Source organism: Myxocyprinus asiaticus, chromosome 16, assembly GCF_019703515.2.
Source record: "Myxocyprinus asiaticus isolate MX2 ecotype Aquarium Trade chromosome 16, UBuf_Myxa_2, whole genome shotgun sequence".
Classification (NCBI taxonomy): Eukaryota; Metazoa; Chordata; class Actinopteri; order Cypriniformes; family Catostomidae; genus Myxocyprinus; species Myxocyprinus asiaticus.
This window is the reverse complement of record NC_059359.1, coordinates 39,449,678-39,471,461: the sequence shown is the minus strand read 5'-3', so window position 1 is coordinate 39,471,461 and position 21,784 is coordinate 39,449,678. Positions and strand designations below refer to the sequence as shown.

Genomic DNA, 21,784 nt, shown 5'->3' with positions numbered 1-21,784 from the left:
TCATCCACAACACATAAAGATTACAATAATGTACTGTGTGAGAAAACATCTGCGATTACACATGTAACATCGGTTCCCTCAGATGAAGGGAATGAGACATTGCTGTAAGCAGTATGGGGAAATTCTTTCCTCGATGACCTAGTTGAAACCCTTGTACAATAATGGCAATCTTCTGATTGACAGTGGTGATTTGAGCTCCACCCCTTTAGGCGCAGAGTCTGCCTATATAAACTGGCGCTCAGTCACCATTACATCAGATTTTTCTGACTGAGGGACAGAGGGCATCACTCTTTCCTCAGTTCACTGAAGTAGTAGTGCAGCTAGCTTTCACAATGTCTCATTCCCTTCATTTCAGGAAACCGAGGTTACACATGTAAGCGGAGATGTTCCCTTTCGATTCAGTTCATTCGACATTGCTGTAAGCAGTATGGGGAACAGAATTTCCCATTTCCGCACTATGTGATGCCACACCCCCAGGGGAAAACACTTAATAAGGATATGTATAGTGATATATATATATACATGGTTAAGGACAGGTTTTTTTATTTTGATGGGGAGTGCTTGTGACTTAGAATGGAATTATAATGCAGCTTAGATATAGTGGCTGTATAGAATATAACTGGTAGCCTACCTGTAACAGAGGGTTTTGGCTTATCTGCTGAATATATAAGTGCTCTAAACAGAGAGGACTTGTGAAGAGATGGATGCCACGTCTAGGTTGCAAAAACCTGGTGAACGTGTTTTGTGAAGAAATCCTGCTGCTAAGCATATGTCTTCTAAGGACACCACGTTTTTCCATGCCCATGAGGATGCCATACCTCCAACTGAATGCACTTTGACCCCAATAGGGCAATTTGGCATCCTCCGTAGGCCACTCACCCGTATTCTGAGGCTGCGAGAGACATGCCATCACCCTCATCATCTGAACCACCAAACGTGATGAGGCTGTTTGTTCTCACAGAGGGCCGGAGCTCATCACGCGCATATCGTACTGCTGCGTCGGAAGATTGAGTTGTTTGCAGGGTTTTTGCCCACGCAAGATCCTCCTCAAATCCATCCAGCTCAACCTCACGGCCCCGCCATGCCCCCTCAAGTGGTCTCTCAGGATCTAACAAAGAGGAGGCAGGTAGGAGGGCACAAAACGTTAAATCGTCTCTCAGAACAAGGGTGAATCTTGAGCGAAGCATCCTGACTCTTGTTCTGAAGGTGGGATGTGCCACTCGCATTCGGAACACTTGTGGAATGACATATTTAAAAAGACGCATTACTTGCAAGCGGCTCTTTTTGTGAAAAAGCCTGTAAATAAAATACTATATATACTGTATATGAATGCTGCAAGGAAGCGGGTAAGTGCTCGCTGAGGTGATGTGTGTTCAAAGCGATGAGCGTCTGTAGCGAAGACCTGTTAAACGAGAGCGTTTTTGATGGCGAGGTGGCGAAAACTTCACCGGAGCACACAGGGGAGCAGTAATCCTTTTCGCTGCAGGGGCAAGAGCACAGGCGACAGGGTAATGGTGATTGAGCGCCCGCTTATATAGGCCGACTGTGTACCTAAAAGGGCGGAGCTCAAATCACCATTGCCAATCATAGGATTGGCGTTATTGTACATGGGTTTCAACTAGGTCATCGAGGAAAGAATTTCCCCATACTGCTTACAGCAATGTCGAGTAAACCTAATCGAAAGGGAACCAGGTAAGCCTCAGCAGTTGAGAATTGGAGGTTAAGTATTTCTCTGCAATTGTAATCGCTGTAATTGTAATCAGAGTGCAAGACTGGAATCACACAATTTTGAAAAACAACTCCTACTGAAGTTGACCAAAAAATGTGCATCTTTGTTTAAACATGAATGCAGCAGAATGGTATACTGACAGCCCCTGGTCCGCATTCACTTTCATTGTATGGAAAAGAGCGGCATCAATATTTTATTTAATATAGCAAACATTTAATTTAATTTTTGGGCCAAATGTTTCTTTAAGACTCTCTGAGAAATCCAAAAAATCCATTCTAGTTTTAAGTTGCAGACTCAAGATTCACCCTTTTCAACAATACTTAGAATAACCATGACACATTAACATTTTATTAACATGCAAGTATTTCTAGGTAATGTCTATGTGCAGTGCTTCTTAGTATATCTGCTAGTGTACTAGTTTTCAACATCCGTCACCGAACCTTTGCCTAGAGATTTTCTAATTAACTACATTTCCAGAGTTGCTTTCCCCTGGCAGTAATCTTGCAAATGGTCATGTTAATGTACACGCAACACACAGTTGTTATGCAACACACCAAACAAACATGTTTTTCCAAGAAATATATTGGTTAGAGGAACAAATGGGTTGTCTTGCACATTAATTCCTTGGTGTCCAATTAGACATATAGTGAATGGAGACTCAGACCAGCTTTACTCGATTATGTGCTTTATGCATCCTTATCCTAAAGTGGTCATACATTAATGTTTGGATGTAGTCTGTTTACCTAAAAAATAAATAAATAAAGTTACTTTCTGGGGAACAAAATCAACATTTAATGAAATGAGTCAGTACCAACCCCTAATTGATAGTACAATATCGGCGGGCTTTACTGTAACGTCTCTGTAGAAACCAATGGAAATACACAGGAGTTCCCATGATACCAGCCGGGCGCTCGAAGTGGCTATGTGTTCAGTGCGTAAGGTGCCCGCTTGTCCTCTCCAAGACCGTTTTTCAGCATCTTTTCTATTTAGTCTGCATTTTATAGCATCTTATGACATGAGCATCCCATGTGATGTTCGTTTATTTTCCAGGAGAGGAGATCGCTTGTTTACACACTTCGGTTGACGTATTGTTTTGCAACTGCGTGTTAGTTTCACATAAGTTTGAATATGCATCGATTTTGCTTCGACCATGAGGATAATTTGCACAGTACCGCGTTGGAAATATAGCTGCAGGACTTTCATCGTGCCTCTCACAACTTTTTTCTATTGTTAACTTCCACATTGCGTGGCCATGAATGCGGAGAAGCCACACTTTCTGTCTCAACCTGAAGTCAAAAATATCTATTTCTTTCGGAATGGGGATCCGTATTTCCAGCCCAGGCGTTTGGTGATCAATGCGAAGAGAGTGTCGACATTCGACACACTGTTGCGGGAGGTGACGGGCGGCGTTCAGGCTTCGTTTGGAGCGGTGAGGAACATCTACACGCCGAAAGGAGGACACAGGGTAGACTCACTGGAACACCTGAGGAGCGGAGAACAATATGTGGCTGCTGGACGAGAGAAGTTCAAGAAAATAGAGTAAGATACCTTTAAAGTTGTAGATTTGACCAGAGAATATTTAGACGTGTTATGACATACATCTGTACTGAACTATGTTTGTACTGAATACTGCAGTATCCATCCATCCATCCATCCAATAAAACCTAAATGCACAAACCTGTTGTTGAGGTGCATTTGGTTGCTTTAATGGAAACTACTGTAACAAGAACTTAACAAAATCTGCAACTAATCTTTGAACATGTATTGCAGTCAGAACAGTTAAGGATTTTGTTTGTTTTCTAGTTATTTACAGATAGGAACCAGGAAGAAAAGAACACTTCAGCCCAATGGACTGGTAAGGACAGGCAAATATATACTTGATTCATACAGGTGAAACCTATGTAGATGTTTATCTTCACTTAACATTGTTTATCTTATGTAAAACCCCATGCAATCAAAATTGAAGTTCTGCGGCTTTTAGCTCTTGTCTGTTCACTTTGAGGTCTTCTATATATGCGAGTGTACTCCTACAATTTGACAAAATTAACTTTAATTAGCAGAATATACACATTTAAAATTTAAAGTCTTTCTCTTCCGGGGAAACAGACAAAACATATTGATGACTACACTGGTTTTTGTCCAATCAAATGCTCTCTTGAACAAAGGTGCCCCTCCCCCAATACCACCTGCCTCTAAATCGGAATAGCAAGCAACAAATAATGGCGAATCATGGACTGTTTCTCAGTGCTAAGAACGCAAAGAACGGACTTGTGTTCTCGCAAAAGAACGGACTTGTGTTCTCGCAAAAGACCGGTCTTGCCTAGCTACTTGGAAAGAACGAACTCGGAAGGACAGGTGGACATACCTGTAAAGCGCATCTATGTGAGTTTTGAGATGTGCTGTGATATGTAGATTCAACAACCTCATAACTATTTTCTTTTTCTTTTTTTCTTTTTTTTTTGGCGGAGGATGATGTTCTACGTGAAGAGTCCACAAGAATGTAAGAACACATAAGAATGCACATTGAGAAACAGCTTTGACTTAACAAAAGCCTTTTGGCTATTTAAAAAAGGCGGGATGAGCCCTGCGATATGTTCCGCCCAAACTACCTCTTTGAATAGGAAATAGATATTTCAATACAAGATAGAAAAATTTACTCGTTAAGCCATTTCATGGCGTCTTTTACACAGCCTGATCTCATGAAATTTACGTGACAGTGGCAACATTTTTTAAAACCAAAATTATGTGCTTCATTACACGTTTGGCTGCAGTTTCCCAGTGAAATGTCCAGCGGGGGACACCAAAAGTGAGTGAAATGATGTTGTAATCAGACGAGGGTTTTAATTATTAGATGGAGGTTTTAATGAGTAAAACGTACCTCACTAACCTAAAACTTTAACCTAAACCAATAGTGTTCTAAAAAGATAAGTGAGTGAATAGGTGAATAAAGCAGACATCCCTACCATAAACCAATGCCTAAACCTAACTGATAGTGTTTTAAAAGCAAATCCGACATTAAAAGCACATTTACTGAAGCAACCACGTAATTTCATGTCACTTCTGTGGCACTTTCGCTTCACTTTCACTTTAATTTCGAGTGTCCTTGGCTAAGCTCGAGGCTCTGTCTCCGAGTCCGAAGTCCAACAGTCTATCAGGTGGGTACCGCAGAAGTTAATCTCATTGAAGTATGTGTGTAAATGTAGGTGGGTCTGTAATACAAGTGTTAAAATTTATTGTTTTTCAAATGATGCTATAGAGTAAAAATGTTTGGATATAATAACACTGAGGGTGTGAGTGATAGAGTGAAAAATATCTGTTTATAAAGTCATAAACAGCCATAGTAGCCATGATATTATTAGTTGTTGTGCCATAGTAGTAGTGCCATAGTAGTAGACATAGTAGTTGTTGTAGTGCCTCTAGTGTTAATTTCAACTGGAAACTGCAGCAAAACACAGACAGTGGAACGTAAACTCAGTTTGCAAAAATTTAGTTATAGTATTGTTCATTCTATGAGACTAGGTTGCCTTTACACCTAATTACAACCCTTGTTATCTATTTTATCGAAAAAATAAAATAAAATAAAATAAAGCTTTTGTTCTAAAATTCATTGTAGCTATTCGTGACCATGCCAGGTGGGTTGCTGATGCAGTCATGTACAATGAAATGTCCCAGAGGACCAGGTACCATGAACAGACTGTTGGCTGATAGTCGACCCCAGTGAATAAAAGCATTGGCAAACAAAGTGAAAATCTTAAGAGCGTGTTTTATAACACAGTCTTTTTGCAATGTACAGTATGTTTTCAAGCATAAATAGCATACAGTAAGTTTCCCTTCACACATGCAGTGGGCCCAAAAAGTATTTGGATGCTTAAATACAAGCATCCAAATGACGCTCGTCAAAGAGTATCTGCAAACAAACCAAACTAGACCTTTTCTAAATAAATGAAATTCCCCTCAATATTTACACAGAGGTCTTAGCAGAGGAACATTAATTATGGACATGTTCCGCTAATGTTTGAAATCCAGAAGTGTCCAAATAGTTTGTCCAAAAAGTGTCCAAATAGTTTGAAAATTGAGCTTATGCTATCTTCCTTTAAAATAAATGCCTAAAATCTATTGCAATGACATTCAGACATTTTTAAAGCTTAAGTACGTAATTTCTTCGACACTAGCACCACCAAACAGAATTGCAAAAATCAACAATGTTTTCAAAAACTGCTTTCTGAATACGCCCCTCATCTGCAGTTGTTCAATCAGTCAGACAGTCCCGCCCCAAACTCACAGCATTGGTTAGGTAACGCTGTTGGGGCGGGTCTCAGCGGGTCCTCAAAACAAACACAGGCATTTTTATAGTGCCACAGAGACAGTGTTTACAGTTTTTGAGAAAATTAATCTATGAATGGCTTACTTACTGTATAGTTATCTCTGCTGATTAAGTTACATACTTCAGCTTTAATTGTCAATTAAGTGTCCAAATACATTTTGGGGACAGTGCATGCCCGGATCATTAGTTCATTGGTAGTTGAGCATACGGCACCTGCTTTAGTATTCAAGAAAAACCACCTGAGCGAGGTGTAATGTTTAGATACACAGTCTTTGTTGTTGTCCGGGAAGAATCACTTTGTCGTCGGCTCATTTGGCAATTCATTATTAACCTGTGAATTATTATCCACCTCCTTGGATGGATATTTTAATCAATGGCTTAGTCCCACTTTACAAAAAAAAAAAAAAGCCTGAAATCTGAATGACACTTCATATAGTCACTAGTTACAGCAGAAAAGAATGAAAAGAAGGAGAGAAAGTAAACAAGCACCGGGACTTTACTAGAGTCTTAGAAGTTTATGAACTTTTCAAGTCAAACAAAGTGACCTATTTTATCAAAACACTTTATTTGGAGGCAAACTAAAGGGCTGTTGCCGTGGTTATTGGTAATACAATGGCCTAATCATCATTAGGCAAGCTTTAACAGGCAAGCTTTTTTTTCATGATGAGTGCCACACTTTATTTGTATTGGCTCCTGATTGTCTCAATTACAGAGGCTCTTCAGAGAAAGACGTTCTGCTCTGTGGAAGCTTCTTTGCAGCCTGGCACTGACCCAAAGACACACTGTCCCTCTGCTCTTTACACAAGCGCCCTGCGGGGTTACCAGAGGATACTTCAGGGCCCTGAGAGACACTGAAACTGTAGATGAGAGCAATTGTCTGTCTGTGTTTGGGTTGTGCAAGGCCCTTACTTAAACACAATGGTTAATCTAACTCATGTCTGGCCCGGACAGCAAGTGAGCAGCTCTCAGATTTCACATCTTTAGACGATAATTGGGGTAGTCATGTTTTCTTGTGTCTGCATTGGTAACTGAAAACAATTGTGTTTGAATGCTGCATCTATGCCCCTAGTTGTCAAGTCCAAGACAAAATATATATATATGGCACGAGACACACTAGTGCGTGCTCTATAGATGTATTCAATAACTCACAAGGTGATATCTGACGAAACTGCATATGAACGCACACAACCCGACTGTTGCCAATGGCGACTAGATTTTAAATTATAGTCGAAATAAATTATTTTTGGTCACATTTGCGACCATTTTACTTGCGGTCTGGAGCCCTGCACTAAAGACAGTTACAAGATTAGACTGATGTCACTGTGAATTCGGTGAAATTGTTCAGCTAAATATCGGTCTGTGCTTATTGAAATTCAAAGCACTGCCCCCAGTGGCTGAAGCTGGAAGTGTTGTTGAACGTATGAGCACATATGAGCTCCAGTTTCCAGATGAAATCTCCATAGAGTGGCGCCAAAAGAATGTTGTAAAATAAGCTTCTTTTAGTTGTAAATAGGGATGAGATCGTTAGGAATTTAACGATTCCGATTCCTCTTAACGATTCCGGTTCCTTAACGGTTCCAGTAACGATTACAGTAGTTCTTTTAATATTTTTGAGGAAGAATTACTTGAAAATGAGAAATGCAGTTCTTATTGGATTTACTTTCCTCTGTAGTCTGTTGCCAAATGATGAGATCCTTTAATATTTCTACAGAGCAGATATAACAAATCAGAAGTAAATGTAATACAATTCTTGTAAAAGGTGTGTTTTCTGGATTTTTAGAGACATAAATACAATCCAATAATTGATCCTAACTAGGCTATATCTGGACTGTATCTAAACAAACAAGAAATGTGATGGCATATTTCATTCATTCATTTATATATATATATATATATTGTATTACAAATCTTGGTATCTTTAATTAAACATTGTTATATGAACAACTAGTCAGTATCTGCACAGCTTGATTAAAGTCTCACATGTCTAAAGTCACATGACATAACAGTAACAGTTCCAGAGACAGTTTAGACTGTGTCCTGTTGTCTAATGTTGTACTTCAACAGTTCTTATTTAACTCTGAGTTGGATATTCATAACTTGCACATCAGTGTAAGATTAATACTACACCGGACTAGACCGGAAGCACTATATGTTTCGTGCTCTAGATTCAAAGGACCGGCTCATCTAAATCGTTCTTTCAGGAATCGGACCAAACCAGAAGTGCTGTCTGTTTCACGCTGTAGATTCAACAGAGCCGGCTCATAAGAGATATTTGTCTGTGCGTTTTATGCTTTTGACCCAGTAGAGGGTAAAGCTGCTGCAGAAATGGGCTGCTGGAAACACTGCCAGAGTATTTCAGTATGGGGTTCCAGCCGCATCAGCAGAAAATGAACGCAGGGGAACTGTTAACAGAACCGAAAGTCACGAAGATCATCCGATTCTGATATTTTGTAAAGAATGGAATGAATGGAACCAGTTCTGAAGAAGATCCGGTTCTCGTTTCCCAACCCTAGTTGTAAATGATGTAATACAGTCAACAGGAATGCACCTGACCCCAACCCTAAACCTAACAGTCAGTGAAGTAAAAATTTAATCTTAGAGGGAAAATGAAACCTCTGAATCACGCTCATCATTGCTTATGTAAACGTGATTACTTGCTGGTTTCCATGGGACCCGAACCCAGAACATTCGGTAGCACAATGTTGATTTCCTGTGTGATCATGTTACCAAGATTCAGGATATCATCAATTAATTAGGTTCAGGTTTTTATCTAATCAATTATTCAGGTTGATTCAGTGATGCTAAATAATATTTTTGACTTGAATAAAACCAGTTAATTTAGATGTTACTACATAAAGCAACATTTTCAGGTTAACTTTTTTGTGTGTGTGTGTTTTAGCTACATTTTCCTCTGAGCCTCACTTTTTATTTTTCCCCTCTTCTCTTTGTGTAGTTGAAACCTGTGCCTCAGAGTCGCATAATAGTGTCTGCCAGATTCCTCAAACCCATCAAAGAACCTTGTGCAATATTGTAAGTATTGTTTCCTTTTAACAGCTTTTTTCATAACCCTGAACTTTAGACAATTTCAGTCCATAATTGCTCAGTTTGTATAACTGGAAACCTTGGAGTTAGCTTCGTTTTCAAAAGGCACAATTGAAGCAAAGTCACTTAAAAGCTATTTAGAAGTGTTGTGGTATTTCTGTGGATTTTATTTCAGATTGAATCAAATATCTCAATGGGGTCCCAAGAGGCTTAAGAAACTAAAGAACCCAGCACTTAGAAAACAGCAAAGCCACACAAAAATGTAAAAATGTCAGTGCATAAGACATTTATTTGAAGTACCCCCTGATATTTTAAGTAATGTTAACCTTTCGAAATATAATTAAATGTTACATCTTTGCACTTTATTTTTCATATTATTGTTATATTTGAATGAACATTTATTACATCTATTGTTCTTTTCTTATAATATGTATATATTTCATTTCATTTCATTCACCATTGCCATTTCTATCCCAATCAGAGATTGCACTACATTCCCAGTAGTAGGCTTAAAATTCACACACACACATGCACACGCACACGCACGCACACACACACACACACACGCACACACAATAAAAAACATCTTGTCAAATAGTCTGTTTTTATCTGTCTTTCTATAATGGTCTATTTTATTTCTTTATTTGCTTTAATTTCCCTGAAAATGTTATACATTTATTCCATTCCATTTGTGAATGTAGCCTACATTTGATATCTTGATATGATATAACCATTTTTTTAAAATTTCAATAATTAAAAATGTCTTTTAATTAAAGTAACAAAGCCAGGTCTGTAACAACCATTATAACCTGAGGTAGGGGTACATGTCCCCTTTCTTCTAGAAATATTTTATATTTATAATTTTTAGGAAATTATATATGATTAGCCTATATTTTAAGTTTCGGCTGCCGTGCAAGGAAATAGTATGTGGCCGCCTAATTGACACCTTTAAGACCCATCACAAGCCTCCGTCAACCGGTCGGTTCAGCAGTTAACAGAACCAGCGCACAAGCGGTTAACAGTACAGGCAAGGAGGTACAGCCATCGCCTATTGCTTTTCAGGACTACAGTGCAAACATTGTCAGATTAATAAAGTTTTCTTTTTACATTTATAACATGATTGCATTGCTGATAATGATAGGAATTATGCTACATCATAACTTTGTATGGAGAGTAGCACATAATTTACTTTTGCATTAAAATTTCCATTTCCAAGATTTTCGTGAGAGCGCTAATTCTAAGCACAATTTTCATGCCAGCGCAAAGCGCAAGTGGCCGTTTGTGCTATCTGTGGGTGTATGCACTGTGGGCAAATCACAATTTGCTGTTTTCCTGAGAAATAGGTAATTGCACTTAAGATGTTTTAAAAGCAGGTCGTATCTCAGCGCCAAGTCTAGTTTGGAGATTCCACCAGCAGGTGGTAATAAAATTCATGTCCAAACCCTGTAAATATAGTGGAACATCAAATGATGTCCCTGACAATCACTGTTGTAGATAATTTTTTTAAACAGACATGTATAAGATTTGTGTTAAACTATATATATATATAGGTCATGGTTTATTTTTCAATTATTATGATGTTTATATTTACAATAGTATTTATGATCTAGTTTGTATTGGTATTATTCCAGTTGTTGTCGTAGAGTGATTTTGAAGTCACAGCAAAATGAACTGGTAGGAAAAAGTTTAATTATATTTTTCTTTCGTTTGAAGTGTAATTTGAATTTAGACATATTTTTAGATCAACTTTTTGGTGTTTCAATAAATGAATTTATTTTTTCCAAATCTAAATTGACTGGTAGAAGTGAAGTGCATTCCGAAACAATTACTTTTAATACTAGCCACGATTTGTGTGTCAGTAGATGAAAATGATTAATAATACTCACATTCTCTATAATTTAACGGAGCGTAAATTCAAATCCTGACAAGAAGCACATTTTCCATGCTGATGAAAGGACCATGTCACTGTCAAAGAAAAATGCCTGACATTCAGCAAGGATGCATTTAATGCATAAAAGAAGTTAATTTATATTTTTATTCTTCTAATTCATTGCATACAGTCCATTTACACTACCAACTTCTTATGAATGTGCTGTCCTTGTTTATAACGCTGGTGCTTGACAGGGACTGTACTATATAATAGGATGCAGATGGTGGAATAACCGGAGAAAAAACTCAGAATTAAATTACAAGACCCAGCCCATTAGCGCTTTGCGCCAAACCCAATTGCACATAGACTTAACGCATGTTTGCACGACAATACCAAAACTTCATGACCATGCCCATTGACTTTTTACTTTGTATGACTTAAAGCATAGCGCTGCTCTAGGCGCTGTGTATGTGTGAGTGTGTGTGCGTGCGCGCGTGTGTGTGCGTGTGTATGTGTGAGTGTGTGTGCGTGCGCGTGTGTGTGTGTGTGTATGTGTGAGTGTGTGTGCGTGCGCGTGTGTGTGTGCGTGCGGGTTTGGGTGGTTTACGAGGAAATTTTTGTTAGGTTACAAACTGGTAATTACAAGGGTATTATGCTATAAATGTGGTTTATGAGGACATTTCTAGTGTCCCCATAATTCAAATTGCTTAAAAAACATACTAAATGATGTTTTATTGAAAATGTAAAAATGCAGAAGGTTTTTTTGTGAGGGGTAGGTTTAGGGGATAGAATCTATAGTTTGTACAGTATAAAAATCATTATGTCTATGGAGAGTCCTCATAATGATAGCTGTACCAACATATATTATATGAAAAGAACAATAGATGTAATAAATGTTCATTCAAATATAACAAAAATATGAAAAATAAAGTGCAAAGATGTAACGTTAATTATATTTCGAAAGGTTAACATTACTTAAAATATCAGGGGGTACTTCAAATAAATGTCTTAATATAGGGCCTTAGATCTATGTGATCTTTTTTTATCACTTTAAACCTATATGGTTTTATCTAATGCAATGACATATAATATTTTTTAAGTGTGATTTAAGTGTCCATATAGTTTATAGGGCCACTACATGTGTATATACCCATTTAGAACTGTCCTAAGTGTAATGGTAATGTTTTTGGGTGTGTCTAAGCACCAGCCAGGTCTGACAAATTAAACAATGGAGTTTGTGTGTGTCCTCCTCAGTGTTGTGGCAAATGGAGATGTCCTGAATCCAGCAGTTAGGTTTCTGATTCCGAACTGTGTGATTGGCCAGTTTGAACGTATTCTAGAGATGATCACTGAGAAAATGTGGCTACGAATTGTGGGGGGTGTGAGGAGGTATGCATGCATTAAAAATTAATGATTACCGTGTTTACATTGAGAATGTTGGTAGGTTGCATGATATGTACAGTGTAGTAGTAAAATTTGTTTATATACATAAATATATTTTTTTATATATACTGTGTGTATATATATATATATATATATATATATATATATATATATATATATATATATATATATATTATATTTATAAGAGAGGAAGATTTACTTAATTTTAGATTCACACAATTACTGTATCTTTTATTACAACTCTCCAGGATATTGTTCAGCCGTGCACTGCTCAAATATTTATTTGGATATTAAGTTCCTTTTCCCCATTTGTGCAAAGAATGCATATTATGCAGTATATCACCCTGGCAATATTTACTGAATTTAGCTTCTTAAATCTTGCATTTCAGCCTGTACACTTTTGATGGAACTCTCATTATGGAGGGAAAGAAGTTGGAAAATGGACAGTTTTATGTCGCTGTTGGCAGAGACAAATTTAAAAGACTTCCATACAGTGACCTCCTGTTTAATAAGCCCATTGGCATGAAGAGAGTTAATGGGTAAGGTAAAGCAAGATCAAGTATGGTGGTATTTTAATGCAGATTTAAGTTTTCTTTTTCATTTTATGGTCAATTTAGGTCAAAAGCAGCATCACTACCACCTATATATAAATACAGAAGACAAAATGGAGATGTGAGTGCAAAACATACAAAATACATTTGCGTAGGCTTTTCAGCCATTCAAGGGTTTTAATATTAAATGAACATTAATATAACATTTATATTTGTGTTTGCAGAACCACCTGAGTAAGTCTGTGGTGGGTGGCAGTGGACAGGATAAAACCAGTGCCCCAGCACAGAGCTCCAAAGAACAGTTATCATCCTTTGTCAGAGAGGTCTCTCAGGCCAGACTCATGACCATTCGCAAGAAGAGGAGTGGTCTCACAGCATCTCGTAGCACTCAGGAGAATGGTAAGACATTAAACCAAGAAATACAGGATCTACAGTATCTGCATGGGGTGTTTTTCTTATTCTGGTCAAGAACTACCCGCTTAGATAGGAAGATACCATCTGATTGACATGTAAACAACCACTTTATTTTCTAATGTTATTTAGGTATAAATAAATCTGAAAGTGTTTATACCACAATATATGTGTGGAGTGGAAAAAAAAGAAAGATATATATATATAATTAGAACTCCAAACACAAAAGACATTAGCAGAAATGTGTGCAGGTTTTGTGTTTAGATTTTCTGTCTGTCCAAAAGTAATGATTACTAATTATTTCACAGACATAACTCTGGAAATAAGAATAATTGCAGTTTATAAAAGCAGAATATACAGTTTTACTTATTGTATACATCGAGTCGTGTTTACCTGCTATTAAAGCGATAGTTCAACCCAAAATGAAATTTTTCACATCTTCTCATTCTTATGCCATACCAGACATGTGTGACTTTCTTTCTTGTGCTGAACACAAACAGATATATTTAGAAGAATATTAAAGCTCTGTTGGTCCATACAATGCAAGTGAATGGTGGCCAGAACTTTGAAGCTCCAAAAAGCACAAAGTCTGCATAAAAGTAAGCCATATGACTCCAGACTCCTGGCAAACGTTGGTAAATGCAGCAGCTTGTTTTTTGTTTGTTTTTTTTCTTCAGAAGCGCTCATTGTGGCAGTCTGTTAACCTGACATTGTTTACCAGCTGACTGATACAATCCTGTGCACAGACATTAGGCATGTGTGCTGATTTTTGACAAGTGATAGAATGGTTCACCCTATTCAGTCAGGATCTTCTGGCTGTTTTTGTGTTGTAGTTGTTGGGTCAGTGTTAATAATAATTAATATTCACTGTTAAAATGAAAAGATCGAAACACTGTTGGAACCTTTTGGAAAACCTCCATTGAGAATAATCGGAATTACAAAAAAGTAAAACATCCGGATCCGTTATGGTAATGAGAACATGGAGAGACAAATGTGCTTAATTGTCATGACAATTAATCTCAAACAATGAAAAATCATATGGTCCTTTAATTAGGCTTCACTTTTTTTTTTTATATGCATTAGAAGAAATATTATTTCTTATTTTCTTTGATTTGAGCCTATGGAGTACACACTGTATAATGATGCCTGCATGTAATGAACAGTGCAAGTCTCGGTAATGAGTGGAGAATTTAATTATTAAATAACTCTGAAACTGCAGCAGATCTGACTTTGTGTGTGTGTATGTGTGTGTGTGTATCCGTGTGTTGTAGATTAAAGTTCTTAGCATCCACCATTGTCTGGATAGTGGTGATGTAATTCAAAGATACTTATATAACTCATTCTCCTGTCTGACCAAGAGATGGCAGTGGTGGTCTGCGAGTGGGCTGTTGATAGCCCAGTCTTCATGTGCTTGCTGTGGCATGAGTGGGATTACATCATCATCATGTTTCTTCAGATTGCAGCCGGAGGTGTGAGATCAGTGCCATGCCTGACTGCACACATCTCATTCTTGAACATCCCATACAGTGATGATAATTCTGTACAAAAAGAACTTCAAAGAGAATGGCTGGAAATGATATTAGCTACAGAGCAGGTTAAGAAAAAATAAATCGATTTGTTTGTACAGGGATAGTTCACCCAAAAATGAAAATTCTGTCATTATTTACTCACCTTCATGTTGTTCCAAACCCACATGATTGTTACCGTTTCGTGGAACAGGAGAAATTTTAAATTCAGAATGACAGTTCATAGTACTGTAACTATGGCTGTCAAGGTCCGAAAAGGACAAAAACACCATAATAGCACAATAAGAATAGAAGAAGAAAGAAGAAAGCCTTTATTATTGTCACACATTATACATTTTCATATATACAGTGAAATTTCTTTGTTTTCACATAGACCACACGTCTACATTGGAATTCTAAAACCTTTTAAGTCATTTAAGTCATCTTTTTAACAACGTTAGCTGTGCTTTTTGTTTTTTTGGAGCTTGACAGTCGCTAGTTAGTAGTATATGCTTTCATTGTATGGAAATGAGCAGCATGAACTTGTTTCTCCTCTTGTGTTTCATGTAAGCATAACACTCAGAGGATGAGTAAATAATGACAGAATTAAAAATTTGGAATGAACTATTCCTATATATTGACATAGGAAAAATAAAGATCAGAAATAACAGTTCTGATAGTGAGGGGGTGACACCTAATGAGCTGCATTTGATTTTAAGAAGAGAGTGGTTGTAAGAGATTTTCGTTTATTATGCCGCGTCTGGGTGCATGTGTGCATTTGTGTGCTTGTAGTTAGAGAAGCGTCACTCCCTCATTAGCACTCTGGGGGTCTTGCTGGTACCCAGGTGGCTAATTGAAGCCTATTAAATCACCATGGCGATGAAGCAAACAAAAGCGCATCGCATCCTCTTCCAGCTTTCGGGTGGAGTTTCTGTTTTTAAAAGCTGGTTTCCCAGCCTGACCAGCTGACAAAAGCTTAAACCCTTTCCAAAACCAGTAAACCAAACCAGCCTGACCAGGCTGGGAAACCAGCTATAAACAGCACATCAGTTTAGGCTGGTTTAAGCTGTTTTTCTTTTATCTTTTTATCAGGGTAAGGACTGTTCGTGTGTGGTTTTAATTGCTGTGACTTGCTTGATTTCTAGGAAAATTCCACTAGGATTATTTTAGGTATTGATTTGAGTGGATTAGTGTAGACATAGATTGAGTATGGCAGAATGCGTAAACAAGCCAGCTTTGGTTAAGTTGTATCTGCTCATCTGTCATTTTGTGCACTGACTAGTCTTAAATGTGTTTTAAAGTAGCAGTGGTTTGCTGGAGACTTATTCAGTTGTGTAGAAGCAGCATTCAGCACATTTTGGTTTGCTCTAATTGAGTTTCATTATGGCTGTAGGCCACTGTGTGGGTTCTTCTAATTTAGTAGCGCATAATAGTAGGAGCCAGGGTGAGGAAGCAGGTTTGTGTTATTGTACTTCTCAGGATGTGCAAAATTACATATTTTCAAAATCAACTAGTCATTGGGTTGTCTGATTGATTAGTCGATTAGTTGTTCTTAAGGAAGCCCTGCATAATTAACTCAAACAATATTTCAGTCTGCTTTTAAGACTAACACATTTCAGTTGTATGACAAATTTCCATCAAATTAAACTGAGTAGGCATAATCTTTGAATGATGTACAAATTCAGAATTAATGAGAATTTAAGTTGATTATTGAGGAGATAGAACTTTTAAAAGTTAATAAACAAAATGTATACATATTAAACAGTTCGGTACATTTGTTTTGCCATTAATGAAACGAATTATATACTTGTCAAAGTTCATAATAGATTATATATCAAATTTAAACCATTTGTTTAAATCTGACTTTTTCCAAATACACTGGAAAAAAAAAAAATTTTTGTGGTTAAGTAAAGATAGCAGAAAAGATTAAGTACTTTCTACAGTGAATATGTTAAAGCATGAACTTGACAATATTAAGTACATTCTACGTTCAAACGTAAAAATTAAAGCTCTAGCTTATAAGTAAATATTATTTATGATTGTTTGTTATTTTTACAATTTGTCGTATTAATTCTGAAGTAGAATAGTTTGTCATATTTATTTGCTACTTTGAGTAAATTTCACTGGTAAATAATATAAGTACATTTTACTTACATTTTCAAAGCTGGTGTTCCCAGCATTAACTGGGCTTGAATAATTCATGAGCTTGCATGGCTTCACTGTTTGCAAGTCTATTTACATCATTTTATTGTTAATTTTGTTGTTACGTATTTATTAAAATGTTTGAAGTTACATATACTTCAATCAATATTATGTCATACAGTTAAGTAGGTTTTACTTAGTTTTATACCATTAATTATATAGTGCAAATTATTCAGTTAAACAATAAACATGTAACAAAATATAATAAATGCAATATAATATAATATTTATTGATTAAATACATTGATTTGTTAATTTAAGAAAAAGCTAAAATGTGACCAAAGTGAAGAAAAACTAATGAAATATAATTAATAAAATTAATATTTTCATAATGTACCTCTTAGAAGGTCCCCTGTATAATTAACAGCATTAGCTGTGAGAATGTCTTTCATATGTAAGCAAAATCAATTTGAACTGAAATATACCCATATGAATCAAATAAAAAACTGAATCAAATCTGGAAATCTGTATCAATACCCAGCACTACCATTAAGATTTACGTAGAAAAACTGTGTGCAAAACCTTGCGAAATAAAAATGAATTGATCTTGTAATTTTTTCAGTATATATATATATATATATATTGGGGTGGCCAAAAATGTTGGCACCATTGGTAAATATGAGCAAAGAAGGCTGTGAAAAATGTCTTTGTAAAGAATCTTAGTTCATGGGCAATGGAGGAGTCAGGAGACAGTGAACAGTTGAGGTTAGTATTTATTTCCGTCACACACAAACAGATCAAACATAAAGTAAAACGGCTCTCAGTGGCCAACTCAAATCGGGCTCATGGAACTGTAAGATGCAGTCTATGGCTGCCAGTCCTTCAGACAATAGTTCCTTGACACTCTCTCTCCCAAACTTAACCGTGTTACATTGGTGCCGAAATCCGGGAAGGAGGAGGGATGTGCTGTCGTGGAGTCCTCGTCACTGCCATCCACCCAAAGGAGCAGCCGCAGCCATCCACTGGGGGACGGCCTTGCCCTTTTCCTCTCCTCTTTTTTGTTTTTGTTTAGTTTTTTCCCTCCCCTCGTCCCCCTCCCCAGGGAGGCGGGGAAAAGCCTGAAGGGCAATGCCCCCCCAGAAGGTGGGGGGGGTGTACGTCATGCCGGGGGATCCCTGGCCTGAGGCAAAGGAGGGAGGAGTGTGACGAGGAGGAGAGGGATAAGTGCAGCGGAACGCGGCGTTTTGGGAGAGAGAGAGAGCCACATGCAGCTGCCATGTGTGTGTTTGTATTGTGTCTTTTTGTTTAAATTAAATATTATTTTAACGGTTCAGCCGGTTCCCGCCTCCTCCTTTCCCAACCTTAACCGTGTTACACTCTTTATTGTTTATTCTTTTGATCTTTCATTCAAAATATTCACAAAAGTCTATCCTCTAATGGATATCAAACAACTGCAAACAGAACACAAGTATTTTCTAAAAACTAATATTTTGTCAAATATATTTGTGGCACAATTATTAACACCTTTTATTCAATACTTTGTGCAATCTCCCTTTGCCAAGATAACAGCTCTGAGTCTTCTGCTATAATGCCTAATGAGATTGAACACATGGCAAGTGATCTGAGACCATTCCACCATACAGAATCTCTCCAGATCCTTCAAATTTTGAGGTCCATGCTGGTGGACTCTCTTCTTCAGTTCACACCACATGTTTTCTACGGGGTTCAGTCAGGGGACTGGGATGGCTATGGCAGAACTTTGATTTTGTGGTTAGTGAACCATTTTTGTGTTGATTTTGATGTTTGTTTTGGATCATTGTCCTGCTGGAAGATCCAACATATCTGTTGGTATTTGATAAAGTCTGTGATGCCATGTATCCGATCAAGATGTCCAGGACCTCTGGCATAAAACAACCCCACAACATTAAAGATCTTCCACCATATTTAACCGTGGGCATGAGATACTTTTTCATATTGCTACTTCTCTTTGTGCGCCAAACCCATCCCTGGTGTTAGCTGCCAAAACCTCTATTTTTGCTTTTTTCTGACCATAGAACCCGGTCGTATCTCAAGTTACAGGAGTGTCTGGCAAACTGAAGATGCTTGAGTTTGTTGTTGGGTGAGAGCAGAGGCTTTTTTCTTGAAACCCTCCCAAATTGTGGTGATGTAGGTTATGCCTGATTGTGGTTTTGGAGACTTTCTGACCCCAAGACCTAATTTCTGCAATTCTCCAGCTGTAATCCTTGGCCAAAAAATTTTTGGCCACTCTAACCATCCTCCTCACCATGCTTGTAGACAATCTAGACACACATCCTCTTTTAGGATGATTCTTAACATCTCCATTAGATTGGAACTTGATGGTGGAAATGGGTATTTTCAATGCTTTACCTATTTTCTTTTAGCCACTTTACATTTTGTGAAGCTCAACAACCTTTTTGCCGCACATCATAACTTTATTCTTTGGTCTTACCCATTGCAATGGATGACTATGGAATTTGGCTTGTGTGTTACCTCATATTTGTACCCATGTGAAACAGGAAGTCATGGCTGAACGATTTCATGTTCCTAGTCACCAAGGTGTACTAAAAAATGTAAAATATGAATGGGAATATCCTTCAGATATATTTTACTCATGAGAATTTTTGTGGCAAACGTGTTTTGGAGAAAAAATATTTATTTAATTATGAAATGTTCCCCCCTTTCAATTATTTTACTTCACAGCCTTTCCACAGCCTTCTTTGCTCATTTTTACCAAGGGTGCCAATATTTTTGGCCACCACTGTATATATATATATATATATATATATATATTGTTTGTTTTTTTAGTTTTGTTTTTTTATGATTTACGCATTTCAATTTTATAACAAAATTTTAATCAAATTGAATTGAGTAATCAATTAAATAAAAGAAAATATAAAAAACCTAAATATTTTGATTTGATGAAATTTTGTCATGAAATTGAAATGTGTAAATCTTATATATATACTGTATATATATATATATATATATATATGAAGTAAAATAATTGATGGGGGGGGATCAATTATTTTTAATTATTTTAAATCTTTTTCAAGACTTGTTTTTTAATATGAGTGCTAAACAGCCTTTCAATATGGTAACTTATATACATATATATATATATATATATATATATATATATATATATATATATATATATATATATATATATATATATATATTCAACAAATAAAAATGCTAAATAAATAGAACCCTTTACTGCAAAAAACGATCACAGTCCTTACAAAAAGCAGAAACCTATATGGATACGATATGCATACAGGCACATTGCTCACTTCGGGCAGTTTGAAATCAGACAGTTGTAGGTCAATTAATATAGTCGGTAAATTCAAATTAATCTCACCAAGCAGTGAAAATAGATTTGTGTAAATTCAATACTGATTTAAGTTGAATGCTGTGAAATGATAATGATGTGTCATTAAAGCTAAAATATCTATCATTTCAGAAATATCTCAATGTCTAATGCAAGATAAGTTGTTTACACATCCATTTCAAATTTTAATTAATCATCAAGACATTTATTTTTGTTAAAAAAGAGTAAAGCTCAGTCATAAAACACAGCTCCTCAAGCAGGCAAAACATTCTGTGGCTCTCGCGTTGATTAATATCCCTCTCTGATAAATAAATCGAGTATTACAAGGCAGGCAACTGTGTGCTGGAATATGACACTTCCAAAGCTATGTGCATATATTTGAATATCAATGATTTGCAGAGGAACTGACACCATTAACGAGGGAGTCTAACAGATGGCACAAGTGTTAAGTGAATGTAGGGCAAATTCTCCAATCACTTTGCATAATGAAGTCTAGAGCTACTAGAGGAGAGAAAGAGACAGGATGTGTGGATGTGTAGGAGAGAAAGACGAGAGGAATCAGAGGGAAATTGCTGTGGCTCTGTCCCACTCTAGTAATATCAGAGAGAGATCAGAGGAGTTAGGAGACGTATGAGAGCCGCTGATGGCTTTCACACTTCAGTATCTCAGGGCTCCTAGTGATAATCCATCCACAATACTGTAATACTGCTGAAATAGGCCATTAAGGTGCCTCTCTTTCTGCCTCACTTCACTGATCAGAACTCTCCCAGTGTGTGTATGTGTGAGAGAAAGAACATCTGAACAGACTGAGATGTGACAAGTGCTAAAGTCTGGCTCAGTTGTAATTAGATCATGGCCTGCAATGATGACAGTAATGCAAAATCTAAGCCAGAGACAAAAAACGAGAGAATAAAAGAGGGTTTGGAAGAGGGAGAGAGAGTCACCCATTTTTTTAAATGTTTAATTAGGGCCCGAGCACCGATGGTGCGAGGACCCTATTGTTCTTCTAGGCTTTTATTATTTTTTCCCCAAATGAATCGCATTTTTGAGGGCCTAAACATACTCGAAAACTCATGAAACTTTGCACACGCGTCAGAAGTGGCGAAATTTACATCTGATATGGGTTTCAGAATGAGGTGTGGCAAAATGGCTCAATAGCGCCACCTACAAACATTCAACGATGTGCGCTTACGCTACGTTTCACCTACACGTACGAAAACGGTACACATGTGTAACATGCCAATACCTACAAAAATGTCTCTTGGACCCATGCCCTAAACTCAACAGGAAGTCAGCCATTTTGATTTTTCTCTTCAATTTTTGCTCAGTTTTTGCCATTTCCAGGCCTCGTACTTTAACGAACTCCTCCTAGAGATTTCATCAGATCTACTTCATATTTGGTTTTTCTAATCTAAAGGCCTTGGCGATGCTAAATTGCGAAGCTTTTGAGTTTT

At 37.1% G+C, this 21,784-nt stretch overlaps 1 protein-coding gene across 1 annotated transcript in view; it reads left to right on the top strand.

The window, feature by feature from the left end:
• Positions 1-2,846: 2,846 nt before the first annotated feature.
• The window catches only part of LOC127454390 (doublecortin domain-containing protein 2-like), a 45,404-nt gene continuing 26,466 nt past the window's right edge, over positions 2,847-21,784 (top strand). The window contains exons 1-7 of the mRNA XM_051721571.1: positions 2,847-3,268; positions 3,533-3,584; positions 9,007-9,083; positions 12,220-12,354; positions 12,759-12,908; positions 12,987-13,041; positions 13,145-13,319. Coding sequence (XP_051577531.1) covers positions 2,982-3,268; positions 3,533-3,584; positions 9,007-9,083; positions 12,220-12,354; positions 12,759-12,908; positions 12,987-13,041; positions 13,145-13,319 — 931 coding nt within the window. The 5' untranslated portion in view covers positions 2,847-2,981. The remainder of the gene's footprint in view (positions 3,269-3,532; positions 3,585-9,006; positions 9,084-12,219; positions 12,355-12,758; positions 12,909-12,986; positions 13,042-13,144; positions 13,320-21,784) is intronic.